The 14726-nt window shown below is 42.3% G+C and overlaps 1 protein-coding gene across 1 annotated transcript; it reads left to right on the top strand.

Annotated features, from left to right (window-relative positions):
• The first annotated feature begins 1483 nt into the window (after nt 1-1483).
• Nucleotides 1484-2920, top strand: LOC137254071 (GPN-loop GTPase 2). Its single transcript, XM_067791767.1, has 2 exons — nt 1484-1590; nt 1663-2920. Exon 2 carries the CDS (start codon nt 1912-1914, stop codon nt 2830-2832), a length of 921 nt encoding a protein of 306 aa, XP_067647868.1. The 5' UTR covers nt 1484-1590; nt 1663-1911; the 3' UTR covers nt 2833-2920.
• The last annotated feature ends 11806 nt before the right edge of the window (nt 2921-14726 follow it).

The raw sequence follows: 14726 nt of genomic DNA, 5'->3' as shown, positions 1-14726 counted from the left end.
TCGTGAACAGCGCCAGGTTGCATTTCCGTTTTAAAAAGACGGCAATAACTAAATAGTGCAGCACTGGTGTTAATTTCACTATCAATCTGTAGATGGCGCAACACATTCTTTGAAAAGATGAGCTTCGCCCACAAATTGGAATCGAATAGGAGAAGAGACCTTGTGAATGGCTTGATTTATTATTTGTGAGAGTTTATGAGTGCTCGCATCGAATGGGGATAAGCAGTGCTGCAAGAAGAAGAAGAAGAATTTAAAAGACCCCTCAAATGCCAAATGATTAAGTTACAATTAATATTTAGAAGGATCATTAAGAAATCAACTTCCTTTCAAGACCCTTTCAACATAAACTTCAAGTTTATGGATGGTTTATTTTATATTTTATGTGCTAATCTGTCATCAGGTTGGTGTTGTAGTAGTGTTCCCGCAAACACAGCAAAACGATTTCTCTGGAGCGGGATCAGGTACCGGCTTCGGATTGGGTTCGATAAATTCCCGGAGCAGGAGAATATGGCGCAGTCCGCTGCAAAGATCTGCTGGGAGGAAGACAATTTGTTGGAGGGATGCAACAAATCAAATGGGGGTACACTGAAATGACAGCCCTTGGTCAGGAAAAACCCCTAGTCGCACTGTCTTGGGAAGCGTCATCAGACCTTTAGGAGTGATGAAGTCATTACATTTCGGCTGCCACCACCTGAATGGCATGTTTCATTTACTTAAGCGAATTCGGAATCTCGACCTCATAATCCTGCGCGTTATTGGATGATAGCAAGGAACCACGGGTGCCGGAATTCAAGGGGATGTGTAGCGCGACCCGTTTAAAGGGGTTGTCAGCGCAATTTATAGCTTCTCCAACCTCATCGTTAAACTACCAGCTGCGAATCCTGTTTCTTGAGCGGCCGAAGCTCTGACTTCCTCAAGTTCCTCTAGGATCTAGGAGGGGGGGGGGGGGGGGGGGGTGGTGGCGTTTTGATCAAAATAGGCCATTGTGGTCATATTAATTTGTTCGATGCTTTGAAGCGAACCTTCGCCTATAACCCTTCTTTTGGCTCCTTGTATTAGTCACGTTCCAATAACTCGTGAACCAGTTACGGATAGAAATTTAGCATGCAAATGCAAGAACAAAGTTGTGATCCTGATATATATCTGGTTTTCTGGTTCAATTTCTGATCCGTATAGCAGTTCTGTTCGTTTCGTTTTCTGTAGTAGATTTTTTGACAGCTAACCACTTTTGAGTTGGTAGCTAATGGCTCAACTATATAGTTCGCCCATCTCTACAGCAACAACATAGCTTTGTTCAGATTGTCAAAATCAGCGTGTTGGTGTTAGACGAATGAAATGGAATGAAAACACAAAACTTAGCAGCTTTTGTGTGTAGTAAGAAATTGTTGCTTCATTTTGAGCTTGCCATCACCTTCTGACAATCGTTACTCCAGTGAAATGAAAAAAATAAAATCAGCTGATGAGTTGAGCCAACCATATAGTTGAGCCATGGTAGTACTGAAATAAATACGTATACATATGTGTATACATAAAAGATTTCGCCAAATTTTTAAGCAAAAACACGGAAAGAGTAAACAACTTGAAGAAACTGTAAGGAAAATAATTAGTTTATTTACGTGTGAATCATTTAAACGGTGGTAATAAAATAAATTTCATTATTAGGGAAAGGAGGATGTGGACCAACACCATCAAAAAAACATGTTTTATAATAGTGCAGATCAGATCGTTCCAATAAAATTTGATAGTGAGCCAGAGCTCGATAACTCAATGGAACGTCCTATTGTTTCCTTTTTTGCCAGCAACCCTGCAATCAGCTGTTTCTGACGACTCATTTGTTTACAAAACTTCCGTCTAATAATTCGTGATATTTTTATCTATATACCGTAAAGTTATTTACACAATATTTCAATTATGCTACAAACTCCAGCAGTAAAATTTGTTAACCCACGTTATGGCCAATTGGTCATTGGCCCACCAGGTTCTGGTAAAACCACATACTGCCATTATGCCTACAACTTCTACAAAGAATTGGGACGAGAAATCGGCGTTGTTAATCTAGATCCTGCGAACGAGAGTATGGAATACAAACCAGTAATTGATGTTATGGAGCTTATCACAGTTGAGGATGTGATGGAGCAATATCATTTAGGACCCAATGGTGCGCTTATGTATTGTGCTGAATTTTTGGAAGCACATTTTGAAGATTGGTTTCTCCCAGAGCTGCGTAAAGCAAGCGCGACATGCAATTATTTTCTATTTGATTGCCCCGGACAAGTCGAACTATACACACATCATACAGCAATGGCTACCGTTTTTGAAAAACTGCAAAAGGAGGGATACCATTTGGTCACTGTAAATCTTATCGACTCACACTATTGCTCAGAGCCAACAAAATTTGTATCAACGCTGCTGCTAGCATTGAACATGATGCTGCGCATGGGTTTGCCGCATGTGAATGTACTCTCCAAAGCAGATCTATTGCGTAAGCACGAGTCAAAATTGCAATTCAATTTAGATTTCTATACAGATGTACTGGATTTGAAGTATTTGTTGGAGTCATTGGATGATACGCCGACAATGAAAAAATATCGCAAGCTAAATGAAGCTATCTGTTCTATGGTAGAGGATTATGCTTTGGTAACATTTCAATTGCTGGATGCGCGCAGCACAGCAAGTATGTTGCGATTGAGAAATCACATAGATAAAGCAAATGGTTATATTTATAAAGCGGGTGAAGAGACTGCTGTAAATTCGTTAATGGCCTGTGCCGTGGGTGCAGAAGCAGAGTCGATGCGGCAAGCACATGATATAGATCCGTATGTTGCGTGTTGAAGTGGAACTGATATGTAACATGATTAAGTATAGTTTAAGAGTTAATATAAATACTTTACATACATATATATTATTTATAAAAATCAAATTTCTTATTGTTTTCTTGAGTTATAAACAAACTTAGCATAACTATATAAAAAAATTTAAAAAGTGCGCCCCAAAAGTATGATATATTCAAAACAGAGAAAAATAGATTTTGAATTTTCTCATTGACCAACATCGTGTCGCATGATTTAAAAAATTCGGAAGCCAAAGCGGGGTATAGGAAGCTTCTCGTAACCCATCATCAGATTATGGCTCAGGGATCAGCATGTTGTTGTTGTTGCTGTTGTAGCGATAACGACACTCACCCAAAGGCCTTGGGGAGTGTTATGTTGTTGTTGTTGTTGTAGCAATGCTCGCCCCACCAAATAGCCGCGACCGATCACAAATTGTCATCAATATCCTCTAACGGGAGTCCAAGGAAACTTGCCGTTTCAACAGGGGTGGACCATAAGGAAAGGGGTGTTAGAGGCGTTGGTTCCACATTACAATTGAAGAGATGGTTGGTGTCATGTGAAGACACGTTGCAAGCGGGGCATACATTTTGTATGTCGGGGTTGATTCTAGATAGGTAAGAGTTTAACCTGTTACAGTATCCAGAACGAAGTTGAGCAAGAGCGATACGCGTTTCCCTGTTGTTGTTGTTGTTTCCCTGGGGAGTATGCGTTCCTCTTCCGCAAGTTTTGGATAATTTTCGTTAAGCACTGGATTCACCGGGCAATTCCCGGCATAAAGGTCCGACGCCTATTTATGGAGTTCACCAAGGACCACCTTGTGTTTTTTCACTTCATACGGCTGGGTTCTCAGGTGCCGTATTTCCTCAAAATGCTCATTTCTCTCCCTGATGGGGAGTATTCTCGCCTCATTATGCAGATGGTGTTCTGGGGACATAAGAAGACAGCCCGTGGCGATTCTGAGAGCAGTTTTTTGGCAGGCCTGTAGTTTCTTCCAGTGGGTGATTTTTAGGCTTGGCGACCATATGGGTGACGCGTAGCACTTAATCGGCAGGCTAATTGCTTTGTATGTAGTCATAAGCGTTTCTTTATCTTTTCCCCAAGTACTGCCAGCGAGGGATTTGAGGATTTTGTTACGGGGAGTGTTATCGATGTTGATTGTCCATTGCCGGATGCAGATCCGGTACGTTCCGGTACCAATCCCGACCATCTCGGGAACGATTTGGATGACCACACGCGACCTTCTAGGCCACGCTTCCCAAGGCAGTCGTTCTATGTACCGGAGCGACTCGGGATTTTTCCCGACCAAGAACTGTCATTTCAGTGTAACCCCATTTAATTTGTTGCGTCCCTCCCACAAATTGTTATCCTCCCAGCAGCTCCTTGCAGCGGGATTGCTCCATATTCTCTTGCTCCGGGAAGGTATCGAATCCAATCCGGGTCCGTCTCCTGACCCCGGTCCTGAGAAATGGTTTTGCTGCATCTGCCGGAAAAGAATATTTTTAGGACGGTCATACTCTGTTCAGTGTGTCTCGTGTAAGGGATGGTTGCATCGGACAGGTTGTTCTGGGCTTGATCCCAAAACCCGACGTCCACGTAACTTTTATAAATCTTTTGTGGCTCCTTGCTGTTTACGTCCAAGGGCGTCCCGTAGTCTACGCCTTAGCGCCCCCCCACTACCTTCCAGCAGCCCAGCTGCTCAGCAAGCCACAACTAGTACCCGCTGCTGCTCGCGCCCCGCGGCGCCAACAACTCAAACAGTTGCTACCACTCATAACTACTATCTCCGTAGCAGAGTCGGTAGCAATGCTGAGCGGAAATGGAGGCGGCCTCGCGTTTATCATACAGCACTCTGTGCAATATCATATATTTGATCCTGGCATCGACCGCAGGGACAATGTCTTAGAACGTCAAGGCCTATCTGTCCGGTCAGGCGATGCAAACCTAGAAATCATCAACATCTACATCCCTACTGCCACCTGTTGCCCCAGTGGATACCGCCCTAATATTAGCGCCTTACTCACTGGCAACAATCGCATTATCTTATGCGACTTTAATGCCCATCACGATCTATGGCATTCAAACTTGCGGGCGGACAGTAGGGGTGAGATGTTGGTTGTTCAAATAGAAGAAACGACGTTCTGCACAATAAACGGGGACGCCCCCACACGTATGGTAGGAAGCTGTCACAGTTCGCCGGATATCTCAATCGTGAGCGCAGAACTCGTAAACTGCGTCAACTGGCAGCCAATGGTAACATTGGCATCCGACCACCTCCCTATACTTATTTCGTTCGAGCGTACCACCGACTTCATCGTTACAGAAAAGCGCACTTTCATAAACTTTAAAAAAGGAAAGTGGGACGAATACAAATCTTTTACAGACAACCTCTTTGCTGCCCTCGCTATCCCGACTGATGCCCGCCAAGAGGAGCGTGCTTTCCGCAAGGTCATTGAATCCGCCTCGGCACGTTTCATTCCCGCCGGGAGAATTCCCGAAATTCGGCTCTACGTCCCGGCGGAGGCCGCAAATTCAGCGAGAGAACGTGACCTTATAAGACAGCTCGACCCAGGCGATATAAACCAACGCATCAGATTGCTTGTGGATGAACACAAGCGGGCGAAATGGGAGGAGCACCTAAGAGGTTGTAACCTCTACCGGTGTGGGTAAACTTTGGTCCACCGTAAAGTCCCTATCGAATCCGTATAAACACAATGACAAAGTTTCCATCGCCTTCGGCGATAAAGTGCTGTCGGATTCGAAAAAATGCGCGAGCGCTTTCTGCCGTCAATATGTAATGCATTCTATGGTCGACAAAGATACGCGGAGGACCAACAGACACGCCCATAAACATAAATTCAGCGCGTCATCAATTACCATCACCGCCAGAGAGGTTGAAGATGCCATTGGTCACGCTAAACCATCCAAAGCAGTGGGCCCAGACGGCATAGCCATGCCGATGCTTAAAAGCCTAGGGAAAGAGGGTTTCAAATACTTAGCACATGTCTTCAACCTGTCTCTTTCCACCTTTGTCATACCCGAAAAATAGAAAATGGCCAAGGTGGTCCCGCTACTAAAGCCTGGGAAACCAGCTAATATAGGAGAGTCGTATCGCCCGATATCTCTCCTATCGCCAGTAGAAAAGACGCTTGAAGCCATTTTGCTCCCCTACTTCCAAGCAAATTTGCAGCTAGCCTGTCATCAGAATGGCTTCAGAAAACTCCATAGCACCACCACCGCGCTAAATGCCATCAGCACCCATATAAATTGCGGTTTAAATCAAAACCCCCACCATAGAACTGTACTCGTAGCGCTAGACCTATCAAAAACTTTTGATACGGTTACCCATGGCACTTTACTGCAAGACCTGGAAGGGTCTAACCCCATGTCTTAAAAGATGGACCGCAAATTATCTGGGTGGTCGGCAGGCATCGGTGCAATTTAGAAACGAAACATCAAAACCAAGAAGAATTAAACAAGGGGTCCCACAGGGTGGTGTCCTATCCCCACTTTTGTTTAAATTCTACATGTCTAAGCTACCTTCACCACCAGAAGGAGTCACTATCGTTTCATACGCCGATGACTGCACAATAATGGCCACAGGCCCAGGCCCACAGATCGTGGAGCTCTGCAACAGAATAAACGGCTACCTCCCTGATCCCTCCAGTTTTTATGGCATTATCACCGACTAAATCTTCCGCGACCTTATTTACAACATGGACGTCCCAAATGTCGACCATTTTGAACATCCACGTCGATGGCACTACGCTACCGACTGTCCTACACCCCAAAATCTTGGGTGTGACGTTTGATCAGGATCTACATTTTGGTGAGCACGCAGCCGCAATTGTTCCGAAAATCCAGACCCGTAATAAAATCCTCAAATCCCTTGCTAGCAGTACCTAGGGAAAAGATAAAGAAACGCTCATTACTACATACAAAGCAATTGACAAGCCGTTTATGTGCAACGCGTCACCCATTTGGTCGCCAAGCCTAAAAATTACCCACTGGAAGAAGCTACAGGCCTGCCAAAATACTGCTCTCAGAATAGCCACGGACTGTCTTCTTATGTCCCCAGAACACCATCTACACAATGAGGCGAGAATACTCCCCATCAGGGAGAGAAATGAGATGCTAACCAAACAGTTCCTGTTGAATACCCAGAAACCTGGGCATCCAAACAGACATCTGATTGATGAGCCAACACCGCCTAGGGGCTTAAGGAGTCATCTCCGTAAGCATTTTGAGGAAATACGGCACCTGAGAACCCAGCCGTATGAAGCAAAAAAACACAAGCAGGTCCTTGGTGAACTCCACAAACAGGCGTCGGACCTTTATGTCAGGAATTGCCCGGTGAATCCAGTACTCAAAGAAAAGTACCCAAAACTTGTGAAAGAGGAACGCATACTCCCCAGGGAAACGCGTGTCACTCTCGCTCAACTTCGTTCTGGATACTGTAACAGGTTAAACTCTTACCTATCCAGAATCCACCCCGACATACAAAATGTATGCCCCGCTTGCAATGTGTCCCCACATGACACCAACCATCTCTTCAATTGTAATGTGGAACCAACACCTCTAACACCCCTTTCATTATGGTCCACCCCTGTTGAAACAGCAAGTTTCCTTGGACTCCCGTTAGAGGATATTGATTACAATTTGTGATCGGTCGCGGCTGTTAGGTGGGGCGAAGCAACCTTCTAGGCCATCCCACCGCCTATATCCATGAGTTCGGGGTCCTCAGTGCTTCGGCTGTTAATGAAACATGATCCGCCACGGATAGGTGAGGTGCGCTGGCAACCCCTTGAATTTATTTGATATTTTAGTCACCTCTTACGACAGGCATACCTAACGCGGGTATATTCTAACCCCTTAACCTCCTGTTGCCAAGGTAGATCAAGATCTTCACATACACACTTTTCTGCGGCCTTTGGATATCGTAATTTTCGGCTGCAACGCGACATTCTTCACCGTACCAGATGCACCTTTTCCAAGTATTTTAATTGGCGGTGGCACGAAGTGCTATATAGATATGCTCCTGTATACATTCCCCGCATGGTTGATTTGTACTCTGACAGAGCAGGTGTGCTAGGATTTTGGTTGCGCCGATATAGTGATCTGACTCGATGTTAGTACATCGCCTCGTGCGCATATCTAAAACACCGTAGGCATGTCGTCCGTTTATCGCAATATGGTCCATATCTATAGTAGCTTCATGGATCTTTTTTATGTTTATACCTGGAGCTAGATATGTAGTTGGACTTGTGTTAGGAGATAGCAGGAAATCACTCGCAGCAAGATATGATTGGGGCGATATCTCTACTTTAGAACCTGAGTCCACGGCCTTCTTCACAGATGGCTTAATTTAACGGCAATCAGGGCACGGGCACCTTCTGTTGTTGTTGTTGTAGCGATAAAGACATTCACTGCAGGTTTTGAGGAGTGTTATCGATGTTGAAACCTCCGTTGAGTTTTAAGTATGTTATCGAGTCTTTTAACAATCTTTTGGGCGATTTGGCGCGCAGATGAACTCTGGTCGCTTGAAAGCCAAGACTGAAGGATTGGTCTTTTAGAGCAACGGTAAGGCGGCCTTTATTGTGCCATAATCGGATGATGGAACATTGATTCCATTATTTACAGTAAGGGACATTGTCTCATCTGATTCTCATTCGAACTTCTTCTGCCGAATACCAGATGTGCTGTTTTTGTTGCACGGATAAGAACAGTCCTCGAAGGGATATAGATCCGGTACGTTCCGTTAACAAGCACCATTAAGGTACTAGCCGGACCATCTCGGGAACAATTTAATATGTCCATATTGAACCTTTTAGACCATATCGTCCCCACCCCCTAATTCCATGAGGAACTTAGGGTCTCGCCTGCTAAATGTGTATATGATACATTCAAATTTGTAACAGGACTCGCCTCGCGTGGGTGAGGTTGGCGATAAGCAAAAAGAGCAGAAGCCCCCCGGCCTTTGGGCGGATAAGGTTGATAGACGAAACGAAAAACGTCGCAACGTCCTGGACCTAGTGACGAAGAATATTATTAAATTTGAAACTGCAGGAAAGCGCTGCTCTTTGCATGCATTCCCAGCGTTATGCAATCTGGAAACACCGAAATTTGTCTTTAAATTTGTCAGCGGCTTCCAATCAAAAAGCACTTTACGTTTACCACAATACAATAAAGAGGAAACAAAGCCATTAAATGTAATCGAGCCATGACATGATAGAAAGACTAGCAGCTAAACACAAGACATACAATATAAACAAGTTACTTGTGGACACGTAAACATAGTCCAGTTATCAGTCAAAATGTCTTTAAAACAAATCAAAAAGACAGGCATTAAGGAGGGAGTGCAAGAGCTTAATAAGGCGCACACCTCGTGTGTGTAGCTACTTTTTGGGCTCGTAGTAAACTTAGACGATTGATATGCAACAAAGTGCAACAGTCACCTCAATCGCCTTAAATAAGTTATACAGGGGCGTAAGCCGGAGGGCAGAACAGACCTGTTGTTGTTATTCTTTCCCATTTTTTAATGATAACAAGATCGTTGTTAATGGACCTCGAAGTGGTCGTCAATGCTCCCTATTCAAAAGATGTTTCTAGATACTGTGTTAAAGCTAATACATGTCATAATAAGTAAGGTGGTCGCTTAGTCCAACGTATTATTTTGGGCAGGAAATTAAAGAAATACAGAGGGAAAGGATACTAGAAGATACCTGAAATAAAGCACTCCTTTAGCGACAGGCGACTAAAATTCACATAGCCAGAGATTCAAAAGACCAGAAATATCGTCCCCGCTGCATTGGGGTTAGCATCAGAAGGTGCAGTTACCGGCGCGTACTGGATCCATACCTGGAAAAGGACCGCCCACATTCGTAACACTCACCTAAACATTCGGCGAGTGTTCTTCCGGTTATAACAACAACAAGGTGAAGATACGAAATCTCGCCCTTTAGACCATATACTATTGATACATTTTTGGCTGTTTTTCCCAGTCCACTGGGTTTTGACATGTGCAGCAAAGTTCCTGACTGACCCACGGACTTACTTCCTCATCCTAAATAAAGAAAATTAAGACCGCGAGCGTTTTTCTATGGAACCGACTCAAACACAATATCCAACATTTAACAAAACCCTTTTTGTTGTCTATACACGACTCTGGTCCCTTGTTGGGGGAAGTCTGACCACACCCCTGAACATTTGTTAATTTATATCTATTGTACAATATTGTAACAGGAACCACCTTTCAACAACGAGTTGCCTTAGTCAAACATTTAACAGTCAATCGAAGTCAAGTCTTAAAAAAGCCACACGCTATCGCATACACGTTGTATAGTCGGCCACATTATCTTTTGTAAAATCAAGCGCCACTCGCGTCATAATAACAATATGAAATGGCAACACAATTTGCTGCTGCCTTTAAATAAGGCGGACCCCAAAGACGCACAGTGGGATAATAGGAAGCCAGCGCTGAAAAGAGGAAAACACCTCGATATTATCCAAATAACTACTTTAATGATTTGGAAATAATTAGGCAGTAATACCGAATCCAATCCTGAAATGGTAACAGAATAATTCCGATATAATTTTTAATTGGTCCCGATATAATTCTGTAATAGTCCCAAATGATCCCGAAAAAAATGTTAAAATATTTCCGATATTATTATTAAATTTTACCAAAATGCTGCCAATAATAAAATGGTCCCGCAATAGTCCTGAAATGGGTCCAAAATTATCTTGCAAAGAACCCAAAATTAAATCGCAATATATCTTGGAATAGTGAAATTGTACCTAAGTAAACCAAACAATAATCCCGAAACGATCCCAAAATTAATGCCCATACAACGTCGACTAACCATAAATACAACTTCTTATAAAATTCCCGAACTCTTGGTACCCAATCTTATAACGATCCGGTATTTTTCTTTGAGTTATGGCTCGTGAAAATTGCTTATTCATAAAAGGGGCAGCGCCACGCCCATTTTCAAAAATTTGAATGCCTTCTTATTCCTTATTATAATTCCATTTTGAAAAGAATTATATTTGATATACAGCTCTTTTTTTGCAACGACTTAGCGCAACCGCTTTAAAAATCTTTCATATAAAAGTGGGTGTGGTCCTTAACCGATTTCGTTAATTTTTCTTTAAAGCATTCCTTAAGTAAAGGCAACCTCTCTACCGAATTTCGTTACGATAGGTTTAACGATTTTTGATTTACTATTCATAACATTTATAAAATTGATTTTATCACAAATGAGCGGTGCCACGCCCATTTTCAAAAATGTTTTCAAATTTTTATCAAGAGTCTCAATGTCAGTCGACACATCACATCAAATTTCAACATTGTGTTTTCCAAAATGTTATATATATAAAAAGTGGGCGTGGAAATATTATTAGTAAATAATCACAAAAAAAAAAAAAAAACAGCAAGCAGCCACACTTATGTACAAGGCACCGAAGAATAGTACATACACATAACCAGCAGCTTGAAGCATAGAGATCATTTCACATACATATATGTAGCCGGCAGCTAAGAGCAGATGATGTTAGTCACACATACACACGCATATGGCTAGATAAAAAGCATAAACTACATAAACGTCTAGACCTAAGGAGAGATGGCGAATGAGGTAACCGAGAGTATAAAAGCAGCTGAGGAATCAGTAATCACTTTGATTTAAACAAGGTATTAGTGAAGTGTAATTGTTAAGTACTCCCAAAGTAGTCTAATAAAGACCATTTTGCAATACTGAGTATTGGAGTTATTTATTCTACATTTCAGGCTCACGATCTGTTCATTGCAAGTGTGAAAACCCCAGACTTCTTTAAATGCCCCACTGTGCAACGCATGCACTTCGATAAACGAATATGAGCAGTTTAGTGTAAAGAACCCTTTCTTTTCTGTTCCATAAACTTGTCGAATCACAATGCACCTGACAGTGGTTTTAGTTGCTGTCTTCCAAAAAGCATAGATAATTATTCACACACAGATACATATATATATGCATAAATATGTGTGCTATTTATAGTTGTATGTTTGTAGGCATATTTAAAGGAATATACATAAATAGCTTTAATCACGCAATATGCTTATTAAATCCTTGTTGCATTTTTGTTGCAACTCAACCTTTAACATAGCAATGCATCAGCAGGCTTCATCCACCTGTCGCCTGTTTAATACACATTTATTGTATTTAAGCAATATTTAAATGTATTACAAATGCGCGAACACACGCCGATACGTTAACATATCTGCGAACTTGAGATATACGTGTATATGCATATTAGACCGTACTGAAAAAATTAAATTTTTCCGCACATCACGTAAAATCGACTGCTGAGTGGAATATCGTTCTATCTCAGCTGGCAGTTCGAAAACGTCCTAACCACGAATATTTTTTTAAACACCCTATCTCAGACTTCGGTTGAAGAACGCCCTATCTCAGAAAACGCTTTTCCTGCCACTGTCGCAGATGACGGTCATAACGGAACTGCGAGCTGGCATAGCTTAAATTAAATCTAGTAAAGCAAAGTGCTTAGAAAATAATGGAAATATGAGCAGTCCTTACGAAGATAAAGATATAAATTGCGAAACCTGCAGGCCTATCAAAACACCGTGCTCCAAACTGCTACGGGATGTCTTCTTATGACGCCGGAACATTTTCTACATAATGTGGTGGGAACATTCCTTAATAAGTAGAGAAACGAAATGCCGAACAAACATAAATATAAAATAAATACTTGGCCCAAATCACCTCCAAAGAGATTAAGGCCCAGTTTCTCTTCCAATTTTCATCATGTTCATTTTCAATTCCTACAAATAGGCGGTACGGGACCTACATGCTTTATGTCGACTCCGAACGGCAGTTTCAAAACAGATAAGTCACAATATAAACTCGTGAGTGTCTGCCAAGCCAACCTGCTTAGACTTTTTTTAATTGAAATACCTTTTTGTTTAATTTTTGATGTTGCTTTCTCTTAGCCTTGAACCCAGGATCTTCGGTGTGGTAGGCGGAGCACGCTACCACCACACCACGTTTGCCAGTGCTTTACAAAGAGTTCCTATTAAATATTCAGAAACCTGGAAATGCAAACACATAACTGATTGCTGAGGTTCCACCTCCCAGCGATACAGCGGTTTATCTTCGACAGCAGTGCGAAGAGATACGGCACCAAAAATTTATAAGTTTGAGTCAAATGAGCATAAAGACGCCTTTAGCGCCATCCACAAAGAGTTGGCAAAGTTTCCCTGAGAGACGCGCATCCCCCAAGGTTAAACTCCAACTTGTCCAGAGCCAACCCCGACATACGTTATGTATGTCCCGCCTGTAACGTGTCTCCTTATGACACTGAACATCTTGCGAATTGCAATATTTCGAATAAGACCAATCTTAGCCTCGGATAAATCCTTCGGAGATCGAAGTGAGTATAGGCCGAAATACTTTCGCGTAGTTCTCGTAAAAGCTGGGCAATCATGCATTAAGTGATTCCACCTCATCATCCTTCATACAGCTGCAGCAGTATGGGGTTTCCAGAACATTATTGAGACGCTTCGCATGGACTCCCATTGGACAATGTCCGGTCAAAATCCGAATAACCATTGATAGATGAGCCTCAGTAAACCCAATCAGAAGCTTGGGGGGGTTCCTCGCTGCTCATCGATCAGCCAACATTATCACCTCTCAGATACCCTAAAGGGGAATCATTTATTGAAAGTACTTTTCTAAGCCTCGCCGATTAATTGCAACCTTTCACATTTTCGCAGAAGCTTCTCCACGAATCTCGCTTGGCTATTCTTACTTCATACTAATAAATAGAGCTTGCAGTCAGAAGAGTTGAAGAACCGCCTACTAACGCTTAAAGGTCATCAAGAGAATCAGACCAACAGGACGGCTTTCCCTTCCCTCTATTTAAGCTTTCATCGGACAGGACAGATGAAAAGTGCTATTACTTGCGGAAGTTGTCCAACAGAATGTCTATCTCAGTTTAGGACAAGTCCGAACTTACGGCAGGTGTCGTAGGCAATAGCTCCATAAGCTTCCTACAATGTAAGTCGTAGTTAGTGCTTTTAGGATTTCCAAAAAATATTTTACCAAGATGTTGTCGTTCACAGAGTACTGAATATGTCCTTGATCAGAGAAGGAATACTCGTTAGACGGTTTAATGAGTTCAAAATAAAAATTGAGTCTCATACTCGGATTTTGAATAACATAAAATAAATAAATAAATGTAAGGCGCGATAATCTCCGAAGAGATCTAAGGCCGAGCTTCTCTTCCAATTTTGCGTCATGTTCCTCTTGATTTTCCCTACAAATTGGCCGGATGGGACCTATATATTTTATGCCGACCCCGAACGGCATCTGCAAGGCAGATGAGTTTTCACTGAGAGCTTTTTATGGCAAAAATACACTCGGAGCGTTTGCCAAACACTGTCGAGGGGCGACCCCGCTTAGAAAAATGTTCTTCTAATTGAAAAACCTTATTTCTAAAATTTTGATGTTGCTTTGCCCGGGGTATGAACCCAGGGCATATGGTGTGATAGGCGGAGCACGCTACCATCACACCACGGCGGCCGCCATAACATAGAAGATGATAATTAGGCATGTACGAAACAGTTTAAACCAAAATTAGACTATCATGCCAGTTTTGTTAAAAATTTGCCATACACTCAAAACTGGGGATATTTTTTTTTATTTCTTTCTTGAAACGGTCTAATCCACATACTTGTGTGTGTAAGTATGTCTTTAGCAAAAATTGCAGTTTACACGCTCATGACGGAAGAGTGCATAAATATTATTTAAGTGGTAAATAAAAGTTGAACAACTCAACGAATAAAATGACAACATTTCTTAATTGTGCAATAGCACCACAAACTGGGCATAAGCGTGCCAA

This window comes from Eurosta solidaginis, chromosome 5 (assembly GCF_040869045.1).
Source record: "Eurosta solidaginis isolate ZX-2024a chromosome 5, ASM4086904v1, whole genome shotgun sequence".
Classification (NCBI taxonomy): domain Eukaryota; kingdom Metazoa; phylum Arthropoda; class Insecta; order Diptera; family Tephritidae; genus Eurosta; species Eurosta solidaginis.
Note: the sequence above shows the minus strand (reverse complement) of the source record. Positions and strands in the feature narration are given on the sequence as shown.

Coding starts and splice junctions, on each gene's coding strand:
- LOC137254071 (XM_067791767.1), top strand. CDS start 1,912: ATGCTACAAACTCCAGCAGTAAAATTTGTTAACCCACGTTATGGCCAA.